Genomic DNA, 15,783 nt, shown 5'->3' with positions numbered 1-15,783 from the left:
AGTATCAAGTAGAAATGGCTGCAAGAAGCTCTTTGTTTTTGAGATTATTATGAATTAATACTGTTAATGGGAATTTCAGATGTGCTAGAAAAAAATAATAGCTCAATGGTTACATCGGAAATTTTATAATAGTGGCATTAAAAAACTGTCTAAACGAGGACAATTAATTCCTATGGAATGAGTAGTGAAATGCAACAGATTTAATTAAACACTTAGATAACTTAGATGATATTCAGATAAAACTTTTACAAAAGATTTCTTGGGTAAAAAACAGGTCTGGCCGCATTGTAACAAAACTGATAGTAATTTCGGGTAGCATGTGATTGTGTCTACCCAGTTAGCTTTTTTTTCTTTCCCCCTCAGGACACATTGAGGGGGAAAAAAATTTCTTTCTACTGGTATTGTGTATTACACCTGTTTACTTGTATGGGGTATTTTGGAGCCTTACTCAAGGTCCAGGGTTATTCGCAATGTAAACACAAATAAGATTCATAAATTAATCTGGCTTATTAAGTTCCATCAAAATGAATTTAAAACTCAGAAGAGAAATTCAGAAGTTTTGACCTTTCTGTGGCAGCCATACATAAAACCAATCAGAATACAGCTGGAGAGAGCATTATATGACCAGACCTATCTCATTTTTCTGGAAAAAAAGTGAAACCTGGAGAAAATAGGTCACATTAATATTACTTAAGAAGGTCTATACTGTTCTACATTACTGCTTTGCAATTCTGTAAAAATAACAATGTTGTGGTGGCACTTTTTCCTCAGGAATTATGCAGACTTACAATTGCATTTTATCACAGGCTGACTGCTAACTGTGAGCTAGGGCACTGAATCATTATCCAGCTCAGTTCTTTCATTGTCAGGTTGTTCAAGACAACTTGACTTTGAGTCAAGTTGTTGGTAAAAGGTGTTAGAAATTCAGCTGAGATATATGCTATAGGTGGACTATATTTCTCTAAATGTAATAATTAAGGTTTTATGTAAACTACCTCTGGACACTATTACTTCTTATCCATCTGCATTCGTTCTCGTTTGATATCCAGAGAAATCTGTTTCCAAATTGCCTGTTTTCCAGTGCTGTTTCAATAACTATAATCTCTGCAACAAACAGTACATATTCCCAAATACTGTATAACAGCTGTGAGACAACTTTGGAAGTAAAAATTGAAGAAAGAAAACAAAATACAAGGTTTTCCTAAACAGTCTTGAAAACTTATTTGAGAAAAATAATGGGGTTAGGAAATTCCTCAGTTTACTGACAGAGCTTGTCTCCTTTTACATACTTGGGTCGGTTGTGCCTCCCACAGAGCATGAAGGAATGATGTTTTTTTGGGAGGCAGTGGAATGGGAAGTTGTGTCTTCACACGGTGTCATAATCTGTCAGTGCAGTTAGAAGGGGACACGAGAGCAACACCCAGCTGGCAAACAGAAAATTCTCAAGATGAAGAGTCTGACAGCTGTCAAAGTTGATGGCTGTGAGAGTTGCTTGTGACATGAATGACTCAGGTGAGGTTCTACCCCACAAATTATTGCAGCAACTTCCCTCAGTTGCATCTTATCTATCAATTGGCTAAAATTTTTATGAATGTGTTCCTGACAAGATATAGGTGGAGAAACATCATAACTGGGTGATGCCTTCAGCCTATATTGTTGCATCTGTATAACATAATTAGCTTTTGCAAATGTTAATCATATTCTCTACAGTTCTGTTCAGCTGTAGGCAGGTGGCAGAATGGCCCCAGGAAAGCTGTTAAAATCAAACTAAAATTAAAAATATTCTACGGTTTTCAGCACCACTAAGACAACTTATATTTCTTGACACAGCAATATGTAGTTTTGAATGGACAATAAACAACACTCGCTTCCTGCAGCTTCTGAGAATACACTAAAATATGTGCAGGTATTTACTGAAGTAGAGAGCACAGCAACACAGATTTTATAGCTGCTTTTCTGGTAGGTGCAGTAGTTTGGCAATAAGCAACCACAACAAACAAATCCATTCTCTGCAAGATACACCTAAAAGGTTAAATACCAAAAGAACTAAATCCTATTTTTAGTCCATTATTGCAACAACAGCACATTTAATTAACTCCTTGAAATGTGGTCTTCTGGGCAGTTAACCTTCTCCAGAACCCTCTTTGTTGATCCCTCTTTGCTGTTCTTCTGACCTTTCATTACAAGGGCTGTCACAAAGATTGTTCTGAATATTAACCATTACTTGGATAAAAATGGAAGATGAAGAAAATTATGGATTTTATTACCGAGGAAACTTCATGTCTTCAGCAAAGCAGCCTGAAATATTTGCATTGAAGGAAATACCTTTGAACTGGCTGACTCAAATTTGACAAATATTAGGAAATGAGCCATTGCCAATTCTGTATTTTAACTCACAGGTTTCTCATGAAGATGTCACCTTTTGCTCTATCAGACTGTCAGTGAAGTATTACCCTGAGAAGGTGTATGTGTTAAGATGTACGCAAAGGTGTACGTCTAATGGTATTTATCCTGTCTCCCTAATTGTCTGAATATGTCTCACAAGATTCGAGAGGTCAGCTCAGCTGAAACCCCATTCTCCCTCTTTTTCAGAGTGACAAACATCTTGAATCAGTGAATTTGTTTTAGACCATCAGTTTAGGTGTTACAGAACTACTGGCATTTCATAGGGTAATAACTGAGGGAAAATATCTCTTCAATATGTGATCTTGCCTGGAATTAGCATAATACTGGAATTGCTAAACTGTTGGTCTCAGGAGTCATTCTTAGCCTTGACATCTTTTCCAAGTAGCCTTTCCAAAAATTGTATGTTGTAGCAAGTCAGGGATGAAGTCTAAACGGAGAGTTGCAATTGGGCAACCAATCTACAGAGCCTGAGAGGAGGTGTCCATATGGGGAACCAAGAGGAAGGACGTGGTCTGTGACAGCTGCAGAAGCTAGTCGTGGTGCTACTGTTCAGCCCTGCTTACAGAGTCATTGGGCTCTGTCTTGTGCCACTAATTTAAATCCAGAAGAAAATGTGTCCAAGTTTGCCAGTTTGGGAAAACACAGTCTGGTGCCAGTCCTGGACAACAGGCATGAATGAGACCTGACTAAGAGAATGGTCCAAAAGGCAGAATGCCAAAGATATCTGTCAGGACATTTTATAGGTAAAGACAATATCTCCAATTCACTCGACTGAAAAAAAAAAAAATTTAGATAGCCTTGGGCATGCTTGCATACAATCACTTGTATGCCTGGAAATTTATCTGACTTTTCCAGCTACCAATAAATACTGCCAATATCTTTAAACCCCATCTACAATAAAATGCTGCAAAAAAATCTTGTATTTGCTTAGAAATATTAATGTTTTTCTCTCCAAACAAGGCTTTAAGTGCCAGTGAATACAATTTATTTGGCTGTGATCATCACCTAGACCTCTCAGGTGGGAAACATTGTGAATTCAGGCAGACACACAAAGATAATTTCTTGCGTTGTTGCAATATCCTTTAATCAACATTATCCCCAAATACTTCCCAAGTTCTATTAAATATATAGTGAATATATAGGACTGAAAAGCAGGGGAGTGAAGGGGGGCAAAATATAAGTTTTCTTAAGGATTGGTGTAGCAACCACAGAAGTAATAGAAGGTATTAACTATAATAGGATCTTAGTAGTGTTGCATTGAATGTAGTTCACGTTTAAAATGAGATCTCTTTTTCTCACACTGGCTAGTAAACAACTTCTAGGAAAAGCTTGATGAGATGCAAATAATTGCACATAGTATGGGAAGTAGCAGAATATAACAAATATTGTGGTTTACTCAGGAATACTGAATTTTGGTTAAAGAAGTTGCTGGCCCTTAATGCCTGAATGATTTAAGAGTATTTGGCTTGCTTACAGTTTTTTATCTCATTAGTTTCTGATGGCCAAGAAACTCCTTTTCTTATCCATTTATTTGCTCTAAAATATACCCATTTATAAGCTGAACTCCAGGGTTGCTTTCCTGAGTATCTCTCTGACAAAACCAGTTTGTAAGTTACATTCCTATCAGGCCTGTTACTATTGTTCAAGCAATGTGGAAGTCCTGTAATAAAACGCTAAGTAAACCACTCACCATTTCAGCTGTACCTTTCAGTGAAGTAGGAGCCCTGGCTTATGTCAGCTTTCAAATAAATTAAAAAAGATGGGCCACCTGTCATGGCAGTGAAGAGTTTTACCTAAACCCAAAGCAATTTACTCTCTTAGAATGGAAGATATTTAAGGCTGCCTTGAAAAGTTAGCTGTTTGCTTTCTTCAGAGAAAATACTGAAACAAAGAATTCATATGTTTCCTTTTCTAACAAGTTGACTAGTATAATTTATACAGACCACTGAATATACTTTTAAAAAATCTATATTGCGTCCAAACAGCTTTTGTATAAGGGCTTCTTAGACCACAAGGACAACAGGGAGATAAAAAAGGGAGCTTCAGATAAGGATATTTTTCTTTTTTTCTACCTCTGTTATGAATTCTTAGGCTTGCTGGTTTCTTTTTTCTCCCCTGAATTTTCCTTTCCAAAAATAGTTGTCAGCTTTGAGAAATGAGACACTTGATATTTTTTTATTTCTTGTATTTACACTGTTGTTTTTTATTTTGTTTGCTCCAGAAAGTCAGCATGATCACTGAATTGTATTATAGTTTCATTTTATTTTAAAAAAGAGGAAAAAATGAGCTACTGAAAGCACAACTACTAAAATTATTTTCTCTCCCTTTAAAAGGAAAAATCTTTCAAGATACCCTTAATTGTAGTTTATGGAAGTCTTTTCAATTAACACCTCAGTCTGCTGCAGAAGAACAAGTAGTTAACTACTATTTTTCCACAGGCTTCTTGGCCTTTGGACCTAATGCATTCAAAGGTCACTAGGTCATGATGAAAAAGTTATGAGAGTATGGAGTCTTGTATTGGAAGCAGTCCTTTTGCCAGATAAATGTATTTGCCAGGCTACTAGTATCCTCTTAATGCTGTGATCTTGTATGAAAATATTGTAATAATACTTGCTATGTGATTACAGGAAGAAAGCAGTTAAATTCTGTGCAACTGTCTTAAAGCATAGAAAGGAACAGTGTTGTGGCATACAAAAAGTAAAATGTATTTGTAACTTCATTTAGAGGGAATCAGGAGACACGGAAAGGAAGATTGTTTTTTTTCAACCAACAGACACTAGCAGTACTAAAGAACAGACCATTGTCTCAAATTTATTTCCCTGAAACTGTGTGGAAATTTCTATTTCTATCCCGTGAAAATATTTGCAATTTCAAAAAGCAATTCTTATTCCACATGCAGATGAAATGAGAAAGGAAGGAAAAAAAGGAGAAGGGAAGATTGTGATCTCTCAATTTTTGTTAGCCTGGTGGCTGGGGAGCTCATTTAACACATGGAGACTTAACAGTCCAAATTCCTGCTATACCATTCTCTCACTTTGGAAGATGTTCACTGTCCCCAGGAGACTGTTTTCAGTTTTCTCAGGAGGGTTGTTCTAATTTTCCAAGTCCATAAACTTATGAGCTTACCAAAGATGTGGGTAGGTCCAAATAACAGTGAAACTTTGCAAGGTAGTAGAAGCCTTATGCGTGGGAAGCAGTGGCTGGTGCTTGGGAAGTGTGGAAATGTGTATGCACCACGCAGGGAAAATTTGGTAGTGATACAGTGATGGAAGTAGTGTGATTTGTGAATTTGTGAGGATAAGATTGGATATAAAACTCAGAATTGGAGAATGCTGGAAAAATGAGATGTTTCTTATTATTCTTTGAAGTTTGTTGAAAGAGATCTGTGTGATTTCTAACTTTTTTTTTTTTCTTATGATGTCCCGGTGTCTCCATGCCAGAAAACAGAGTCAGTGGCTTAAAAGGAGATATACTGTAAAAAGCAAAAATTAATAGTGCAACAGCCATGATTTCCTGAAATAATTTAATTGCTAACCTGGGAATCAGTTTCTCCAGAGACCTTAGTCCAGTGTATCACCCCAACTCTATATCTGATCAGATATTTATGCTTCACTTAAAAAATATGTTAATTCCGAGGAAGAATATCTGGGACTTGGTGAAGATGTCCAGGTGGTTGTGGCATTGAAATGTACCATTCTGCAAGCCTAAACCCGCACAGTTACATGGCTGGAAGGCAAGCAAAAGGCCCACAAATTTTGCTGATGCCGATTTCCTTTCCAACTGAGAGCAGCATGATTTAGCAAAAATCAGTGAGGCCACAGCACTGCAAAGCTTAGACAGTATACTAACAGGTTTGGAAGATCTCTTTCCTAATTAAGGAATATCTTGTCCTCCTGCTAAATATGACATTTGGATATCTGTTATAGTAATCCTGATCACATAAAAGTGATCAAAATTTCCTCTGCCTGATGACTTGGTGGTTCCTACATACAAAGCCAGCTGAAAAAGCAGTGCTGTGACACTGCAAGACTAATTTTTCATTCTTTGGGAAAGTTCAGTGTGCTTGAGATTTTTCAGATTAAATATGGCAAGATATTTAAGACAAACAAAATGCCTACTCACTTTTCCTTCTTTTTTTTTTTTTTAATTTTTTTGGTTTTGCTTGGAAAGAACATTTACCTGTATCTACAAAAATGTCTCACTGTAGCCAAATAATTTCCTGATTATCAGTTAAAGAATATTTGCATAAAGAAGTACCTGGAACCAGTTACTTCTACAAACAGGTGTCGGAGTCCAGCTCTAAATCACTCTTAGCCTCTGTAACAATTTCTCACATCTGATGGCTGCTTGATTCTGTTACAATGCTGCTTAAAATTGTTTTGCAAAATTAATCTGCTTTTATACTAAATATTTTACAAATGTCAGCCAAAATTATTTTAGTGCAACAGTATCTTATTTACACTTCCATTCTATCAAAGCAGCTTTTTAAATAGTTTATTCTGATCTGGTGTAAAAAGTGTAAGAGTTTTATTCTTAGCACTCTAATCTGGACACATGCATCATGTAAAAAGGCTTTTGCTTCTTACGAACAAACAGATCTGAAAAAAACATTATAGCCTTGTTATAAGTAAGAGGAACTGAGTGGGAGGAGAAATCAACAAGGAAGTGCAAAATTTAATAACTAGTATGCATATTTAATAAACTAAAAATTGCTCACCACAAAGAGTCGTGAGAATATCCTGAAGGTCCTACAGTCTCTTCATCTTATTTCAAGGTAGTGCTGCTACAAACTGTAGTTTAGATCTTATTATATTTTTTATAATGAAAGAGAGAAGCATTACCTGGGGGTAAATGTAAATAAAACTATCAATTTGCATGTTAATTATATGAGTTTATTATTACACACTAAAAAATGAGTCTGTTGTCTACTGTCTCAAGATAAAATCTAACGAAGTAATATGTCTTCTTAAATAGTAATATTTCTGTGATCCTGATATAGAATATACTTATGCAGGCAGGGTTAGCTTTTTGTTTCTTACTGGCCTTTTTTCAGTCAGAGTACCTAATTTGCAGAGCATGCTGTTAAGTGCATACTTCAGTTTCGGTAATGTATGAAGCTTGGATTCTTTCCAGCTTAGAAAATTTGTCGTGTATAACTGATACCCATTAATCACTACTGGTCAGAAGTTCATCCTCTAAAAACTAACCTCAAAAAAAAAGGCTGTGGAAATGAAAGTTATTGGTATGTTCCCAGAGAGCTACACGAGATGTCAGGCTGTGAAGAAGGAATGGCCATAATGTATATGTCCAAAGAGTCAGAGGGAAGAGACATGAAGTTTCACTGTGATTTCAAGCAGAACCTGAAGCACCTTCAGATGCGAGATGGGAAAACTAGTCAAACCTACATCACTGGGGAGGAGAGAAGGGAGACAGGGGTGAGAAAGAAGTAAAATGTTTAAAAGTGAGAAAGTAGATATAAAACATTTTCCCCAAGGCATCAAGGGACCAGGTAAACAGTAAAAGACTAGCAGGGAATAACTTCAGATCTTCAACTACCCTTTTGAAATACCAATTCAGGTAGACCTGAATGAGAACCAAACGCCAAAGAAATCCCAAGAGATTATGGTAACTAGCAGTTACTCACAAGAAACTGTAAATCTGCTGTCAGGAAATGAGATTTATGGAAGGTAGTACAGTGTCATTCCTTCATGCAAGGGCATAATCTTTAGATTGAGACTCTTGAAGGGTGAGAGGGAATAAAGAACATAAAGGAAAAAACCCAACAAAACCCAAAGACCTTAAAATTCAAGTGTTTTGAATTGTCTGGTGCAATCAATAAAGTGACTGTTTGAGGAGCAGGGGGGATCTCATCAGTCAGTTGCAAGGTGGCCAAATTTTTATTTTGCAAACCTTCTATTGTTTTTAGTTTCACAAGAAGTAACCATACGGATTTGGATTTAATTTTATCTACGTCATCAGAAAAATCTTGTTTCCTTTGTGGTTTTCATGTTTGAATTCTTCAGACACAATCCCGGAGCATGTGATGTCCTATTGCCACTTGAGCAGACAGGGTATTTAGGGGAACTATTTCATAGTATAAGGGCTGCATTTATAACAGCTGAAGAGCTATTGCCCTACTCATAGCTATTTTTATCTATGAAGTAAATTATTACTGTGGGAGGGCCACAATTAATTCTGAGGACTAGGAAGATGAATACACACATATCCAAATTGATAGGATTAAAAAGATCTAATATAAAATGTAATTTTTCTATACTCTCTCCAAAATTGTTGCTTATCCTTTCTCCTGTTCTCTATATTTGCACTGTTGCAAAAGATTGCATGTCTGGAAAGAGAAGGAAGGGAAAAGAGAATAGGAAGTCTTTCCAGGGGTGTTACCAGATAACCTGCATGTTGTGGGTGACAACTGTTTAATTATGTAATAAGAACACATTGTGCAGTTATATTTAATGTAGTCAGTAAAGATATCTTCTGAGTGAAACCTAGCTCTGATGGACTCACAGTACAGATCTAAAATGTCATTTGCAAATTGTCTCTCAAACAAATCAAATGAGCTGAATTTCAGTCTAAAATTAACATTTTTCAATGTTGTGAACAAATGAAAATGACCTTTTATATAAATATTCTTAATTGTGTTTTACTACATTTGTCACAGATGAGTCTTAGTGTGCATTGTTAATGAAAAACCTCATCAAGGCATAAAATAAGTCTCAGATGAGAAAAACTATTTGTAAACTTTAACTACAGTCTAAAGTTTTATGAAATATTTTTGCACTGGTATACTGGTCTAGAATTTTGCACTTGCAAAAACTTTTTAGGTTGATTTAACACCTGGCTTTTATTCTGTGTTGGTAAGCCGGAATTTTATTGCCTGGTTGTCATAATAATGTCTTCAAAGGTTCTGATTTAAGTGTTCATAGTTGTCTTTGGATCCCTTTTCATTCTATGTCTTATTTCCTGAATGACACTTGACTTGATTGGCATTTTGAACCTTCTCCTGAGTAGAGTGCACATTTTTAAAATGGGTTTGTTCTTCTCTCTCTCTTATCTTAAAAATAATTAAAAGCCAGATGTTGAGTATTATAATATTTTGTATATTGAAGAGGTGCATATCTGTTTACCTAAGGCATATTCAGGAAAATATTAAAAAATAATTTAAAAAAGAAATGTCAACTGATTGTAGATTATCAGAACTGCAGTTTTGCTGAGAAATAATACTTACCCTTATGCACTGCTGCATTCTGTCATTCAGAATGCTAAACTGCTAGCAAAGTAAATTCTTCTCTCTCCGCCCTCTAAGTAATGTTTGTATTCAACTCTAGAACTATGTCTGGCAACGCTGATACGAAACTTTGGTTAGTTGAATTACCTCACTTGTATTATGATCCCAAATATTTTACCAAGCATCACATGTACTTTCAGTTTCAAAGAATTAGCACGTTATTAAACTGTTTTAATTAAAGCACCAAAACTCCAGCTCCTTAGAGAAATGCAGGCTTTGACAGTCCAAACTCAAGCATCTTTACAAACTTCTGTAGTCCAGCAGTGTCGCTAACACCTTCCTGTGACCATTGCCAGTGTGTATCTGTCACTCATTGATCCAGACTCTGCAGATACTTGTCCCCAGGTTCTCTACAATTATCAAAGTTATCCTCAGGGCAAGAGACCTGAAAGTAGGCAGTGAGCTTTGGTTCCTCGCAGCTTTCTGCTCAACGACTTCTTTTTCTTTTCAGTGCTGAAGTTGGTGGAGTTGCAATGCTGCACAAAGGCAAAAGGTGTCCTCTGCAGCAGCAAAATTTAAACTTGTGTGTGTTAATATGAACTTCCTTCTTCACAGGGTTTAAATTTAATCCTTTCTCCCACTTGAGTGTTCCCTAGGCCATAGCTTTTGCATGTGCTGTTCTTTCCTTATTTGGAGCCCTTCTAAGCGGCTGCCACCTGTAAGGTATCAACACAGTCTAGAAGAAACAATCCAAACTCCATCTGAAGATTATTCAGACTCTTGGTGTTTCTGGATTTGTGGGTGGGAATATACAGAAATGTTTATTTCATTTGTTTTCTGGGCACTTTGCATAATTTTATTCTATTAGTCATGGCAGATTATCATTCTAAGAAGGCACAGGGGAAGATTCTCTGAGACAATGCTGAAATCTCAAAATCCTTTACGACATCTTAGACATGTGAGAGAGGAAGATCAGTGTACCTGCAGCACACTGATTTCTTTCTAACTCTTGAGTTGTAAGCGATTCAAACTAATACTCTGTTGACCCCTGGGTCACCAGGTTTGCTCTCCACATTAGCTTTTAAAGTTCCTGAAACAAGAGGCAGGTCTCTCAGTACACCTTTCGAGGTTTATCCTTTTGCAAATCACTATCACTGTGAGAGAATGTGCATACATTAATTTCTTCCTTTTGAGTGCTGTTAGGACTGTGCTCATGTGTTATGCTCTGGTTTAATAGTAAGGCTCCCTGTCAACACTTTTCTCATTAAATTGTTGCATGGGTTATTGTTTTTCTGCATCAGCACTTCCATTTCCTCACTGCAAAAATTGATACTCATGTCTGTTGGCTGAGGAGACCTTGCAAGCTACTCGTGGCCCATAACAAACCAAGAGCCCACGTGTCTGTGCACATGCACACATGTGTCTATTTGCACTCAGGAAGGAAGGAAGTGGAAAGGGAAGAAGTTTGGTTTGTATTTCCCATCCTGGCAGGGATCTGGACTTGGCAATGAAGCTGATGTATGCATCTTACTGCTTTTGTATACTATTTTTAAAGACTTGTTGTCTGACCCTGTATACTACAGTGACACAGTTTCCCAAAGCAGACAGCCCTGTTTGGGTTGACTGGCTCTCACAGAGTGTGTATTGGCAATGAGAATTTTGGCATGACTTGTCAAAGGGGCTGGATTACCTTAGTCCTACACTCATTTGTTTTTTCCTTGCCCTAAGTTGAATTGGGTTTGGGCCTTATTTATGAATACATGTCTCCCTCTTCTTTTGAAAAACAGAGTAGAAATTAGGAGCCCTTGGAAACATGGGACTCAAGAGCTAAAATGAATGGTTGTACTGATGCACACAGAAAACAAGAGAAGGCTGAGAAAAGCACTGGTTCTCTTTCCTCCTTTCCAGTTTTATTCTTATTTTCTGTTCCCAAATATTGTAGTGCAGCATCTTAATCAAAGTGCAGTGACATTGCCAGAGTAAAAGAGACTGTCTCTTTCCCTCTTGTACCTCCACTAGAAAAGAAGACAGAAAGACATGCTGGGGCAGAGGGCGAGCCCAGCGCATCCCAGCCAGCGAGAGGTGACCTTTACAAGTCAGGCTCCCAGCGCTGCCCTTTCTGCCCAGCAGCCGTGGGGCTCAGCTCTCCTGCCACAGCTCCAGCTGAGGTGAGGCTTCCAGCACCTTCCCTGCACAGAAAGAGGAAATACAGTCTGAGAAGTAGGGCTAACCTGTGGGCAGCTTGCTATCCCTGTCTATCTAACACAGCAGAAGGGAAAGGTGGTGAGGTTTTGGGGGGATTGCTGTTGCATTTTAATTTTAAATGCATGAGTGTATGCTTTGAATCCCACAATACACCTATAGCAGAAACTTAATGTTGGCATTTTCTTGAGAATTGTTTGTCTTTGATTTTGAATATTTCCACCAGTTTTTCTTGTGGGCACATAATAAATGAAGGACTGTCTGAAGGACTCATGTTTTGTGAATGAAATTCTTCTGTGAATCTCATTAAAGGAGTTGACCTTTCATTTAAATGGATGATCAATATGTTAAAGAAGTGCTTTTTGACCATCCGGTTGCCTCATAAATGAGGAGATCTATCCCTGGTACTCTCATCAGTGAGCTGGAGCAGGACTTCCATCAATTTTCAACATAATCTCTTTCTTCTATGTTCCTTGTGTCAATTTTATTGCTACAAAGGACTATGAGAAAAGACAGGTTTCAAAATCTGCCTTAAAATGCAAAAAACCCCATGAGATTAGGAGTAGGACTGAAAACCCATTCTTAATTTATTTCATCATGCCTGTATATTGCAGGTATGCGTCTGCATTTAAATGCGCCATCATGCTTAGCCACAGACAGGAGGAGGAAGTTTAGGACTGCTATTTCAGCCTTCACTCTCAGTCTCCTGGCTTTTGTGCATTTTGGAAACAGGCCTGTGATGTTATTTTAAAGATCTGTAAGCGTTTTATGAACCACCTTTGAATAATATTGTGTCTGGAGTGCCCCAGACAGTGAAGTCTGAAGAGCTATCGTACAGGTGAGTTTAAATATAAGGAGGTTACATAGTGATATTGCAAGAATTTGTTCATAGGAGGACCTATATCCAACCTCTCATCTTGGGTTTTGTTATTTTGTAGACATGAGACCAACACACAGAATTAAGGAATGTGCTTCACTGGGCCATATTCAAGCAAAAAAAGATATTGATAATAAAAATTAGAATAACCAAAATACTAACAGATTCATTTTTCATTTGGAGGCGTTTTCCCAAGAGGGGTAGGCTGAAATTTCAAAGATAGTCTTCGCTACCCACAACTATCCCGTTTTGTAACTGGCCCCCAAACTGCAAAGACTGAAAGTATGAACACTTCTTTCGGCATAATCCCATCCTGCCTGCCCTGTGTCCAGTGGTGGCAGAACTCTGACCATTTTGTTCCCTAATTTACATTTATCTATTTGAGAAGCAGCAAAATATCTTTCTTTGAGTTTCAGAAGGAAGGCTACTTCAAGCAGGCTTCTCCTGTTCTGTGTCATATGAACAGTTCCTCTTGCCTTCAACTCCTCAGAAGAAATTTTTGGGAGCATGGGTAAACAGAGCTAAATCAGTCAGGTGGCACTGGGAGAAAGAAGTTTCACCTGGACAGTGAGATAAACTGACGCATCTGGGATGTAGTACGGTGCTGGCAATGAAACAAGACTTTCTCCCCATGCATCCAGCGCTGTTTATCTTCTCCTGCCGTTTTCAGAGAGCATGGAAAGAGACGTGCCCTGCTGTCGCTGCCCTATTTGTATGTGTACCTTTGTTACATTTCCCTATCCTTGTACCTGGCTAATAAGCTGGATGCAGGAGAAGTGCGTGAGCTATTCTGCTAAGTCCCAGAGTTTTACTGAATTGGTTGTGCCTTGCTTTACTTATCTGTTTTGCTAGTTGTGAAGACAAGGCAACCAAATGCCATTATGCTTCACATTGAATTGTGTGGAGTCACTTGGTATTTGTTCCTGTTCCCTTGCAGTTGTTCACACTATTTTTTTACTGAGTACCGTGACCATGGATTATAGTTTTGTTTTAAAGCCAAGAGATGGATGAATGGCAGGACTTCAGACAGTAGGTAAGGAGTTTGGAGTGCTACCTCTTTTGCAGAAATTTTCAAGTTACATAATTGGACGTACTGGCTGTCTGAGAAGAAGAGATTAGACAAAAGTAGGATTTGTTAAAACCATACATTAAAGATTCAAGAAGGTCAGTCAGCTGTGAGGGTGAAGTAATGAGATATCCAGGAAGTCTTTGAAAACAGGAGATTATGTATTGCTCCCATAAAGAGGGCACGTCAAGGAGAACAAGATTAATCAAATGCTTTTAGGTGTCATTGCCAATAGAGTGCTACTGTTAACTAAGTAATGTTACTTGAATCTGTCTGCTGGTTCTCTCTACCTGTATAAACCACTCTGGTCCTTCTAAATGAGGCTGATTTAAAGCAAAGCATTGCCATTGCCCACATGTAAGAGATTACAGAGCAGACGGTGAGATCAGTTACATGTCTCAGGTCTTTGGGTGTTTTCTATGAGAAAATGGAAAAGAAACTTCTGATTTGGGGGGGGTGGCATGAAAAAGGGAGAGTGTGCTCACGCAAACAGACACGCACTGTACATAGTTCCCTACAAACGTTTGCTCTTTTGTTTTGGAAGTATGGCGTTAACTAACAACAATGAATTATCATTTATGAATAATAAAAATTGATGAAAAAAATTACTTCACTTACTGAAGTTCAAGGACAACAAGCAACCATTCTGTGAGGATGAGAAAAGAAAAATCTTTCATTTTAAGCAATATTGTCTTTGCAGCAGAATACTTTATATCACATTATCCTACCTACAAACTTATAGGTTACGTTGATCACATCTATCTAATCTGTAAGTGAAATTTTAGTGCCATCTTTTTTGGCTTACCTGTTTATTTTTCCTGTTGACAGTTTTAGTTTGTAGGGGAACACTGTTGCGTTGTATAGCTGTTCTGTGCTGGTGTCCCTTTCCATTCAAAGGACAACATTATTCTCAAACAATGTACAGTATACTGCAGCTGGAATTCAACTTCAACACATTTTTCTTATAGGTAAGGACAATTAAACCCCCTAAGCTATCTTTAGAAAAACATGATTAATAAGCAATTAGTGATTTTTTTTCTGGGTAATTTTCGTGGCCTTTCTTGCCTTGAAACCAACGACAAGATTCATAGGAGCTTGAGTCTCTATTTTCTGGCCTGTTGGTATCATCACAGGGTGGCTTGGCCCTGGGAGGGCACTGGAGCTGAGTTGCACCTGTGTCTGTTCTGGTTCACCTTCACTTGTTGAATAATTGAGTATATTACTGGCTTCAAACGGATAAGAGTAGATCAGTCAATAAGGTCCTGTAAAAGGCAAACAAGCTGGCCAGCTGAGAGAACATTTGAGGGAGCAAAGCTGCAAGAATTCATGTTAGTGGGGAGGAAAAGTCAAACTATGTAGACCCCCCTAAACCCTATAATTCCTCCTCCATATATGTGGATTATGAGGGACTTAGAGGAGGTTTGCAGTGACCAGTGTAGCTCTGGGGTATGCCACAGACACAGTTAAGAGGACTTGGAGAGCAGATCCAGGGAAAGTTATAGCAGAACATGGTGGTGAGTGGGATCATTAAGGGAAATGTGACTGGGCTGAGTCTCGGCGCAGAAGTTTGTCTTGATGCCCTCAAAGGTGTAGCCAAGTGAGATTGCCCTAGAAAGATCGGGTCAGCTCTATGATAGAACTGTATTCAAGGCAGGCAATAGGAGACAAAGGTAGCTGAGATGAGGGCAAGGTCTGGAGGTCATGTTAGTCTCGTGCATGTATGCAACCATTACAAATTGGTAAACTGTGTAAAATACCTTGTTCAAGCATGTTGCAACTAAACCTTTCTTCCTGTGTTGTAACTCTGACCTAAACTCCTTTTCTTACGTGCCATAGGTACTTTCTAGGCACAGACAGCCAGAGCCCTGTACAACTCTCATAACTTCAGCTGTAAAACTGCCAGAGTTGTGTGGGCAAAAATTTACACAGAAATGGTGGGTTGTGTACACCTACACTAATTTAGTTGGAATCTCTTTCTACGTGTCAGGG

At 38.0% G+C, this 15,783-nt stretch overlaps 1 protein-coding gene across 1 annotated transcript in view; it reads left to right on the top strand.

The window, feature by feature from the left end:
* The first annotated feature begins 7,673 nt into the window (after window positions 1-7,673).
* The window catches only part of LOC104331061 (FRAS1-related extracellular matrix protein 2), a 104,787-nt gene continuing 96,677 nt past the window's right edge, over window positions 7,674-15,783 (top strand). The window contains 2 exon segments of the mRNA XM_075422096.1: window positions 7,674-7,841; window positions 7,984-8,093. Coding sequence (XP_075278211.1) covers window positions 7,674-7,841; window positions 7,984-8,093 — 278 coding nt within the window.

This window comes from Opisthocomus hoazin, chromosome 5 (assembly GCF_030867145.1).
Source record: "Opisthocomus hoazin isolate bOpiHoa1 chromosome 5, bOpiHoa1.hap1, whole genome shotgun sequence".
Classification (NCBI taxonomy): Eukaryota; Metazoa; Chordata; class Aves; order Opisthocomiformes; family Opisthocomidae; genus Opisthocomus; species Opisthocomus hoazin.
Note: the sequence above shows the minus strand (reverse complement) of the source record. Positions and strands in the feature narration are given on the sequence as shown.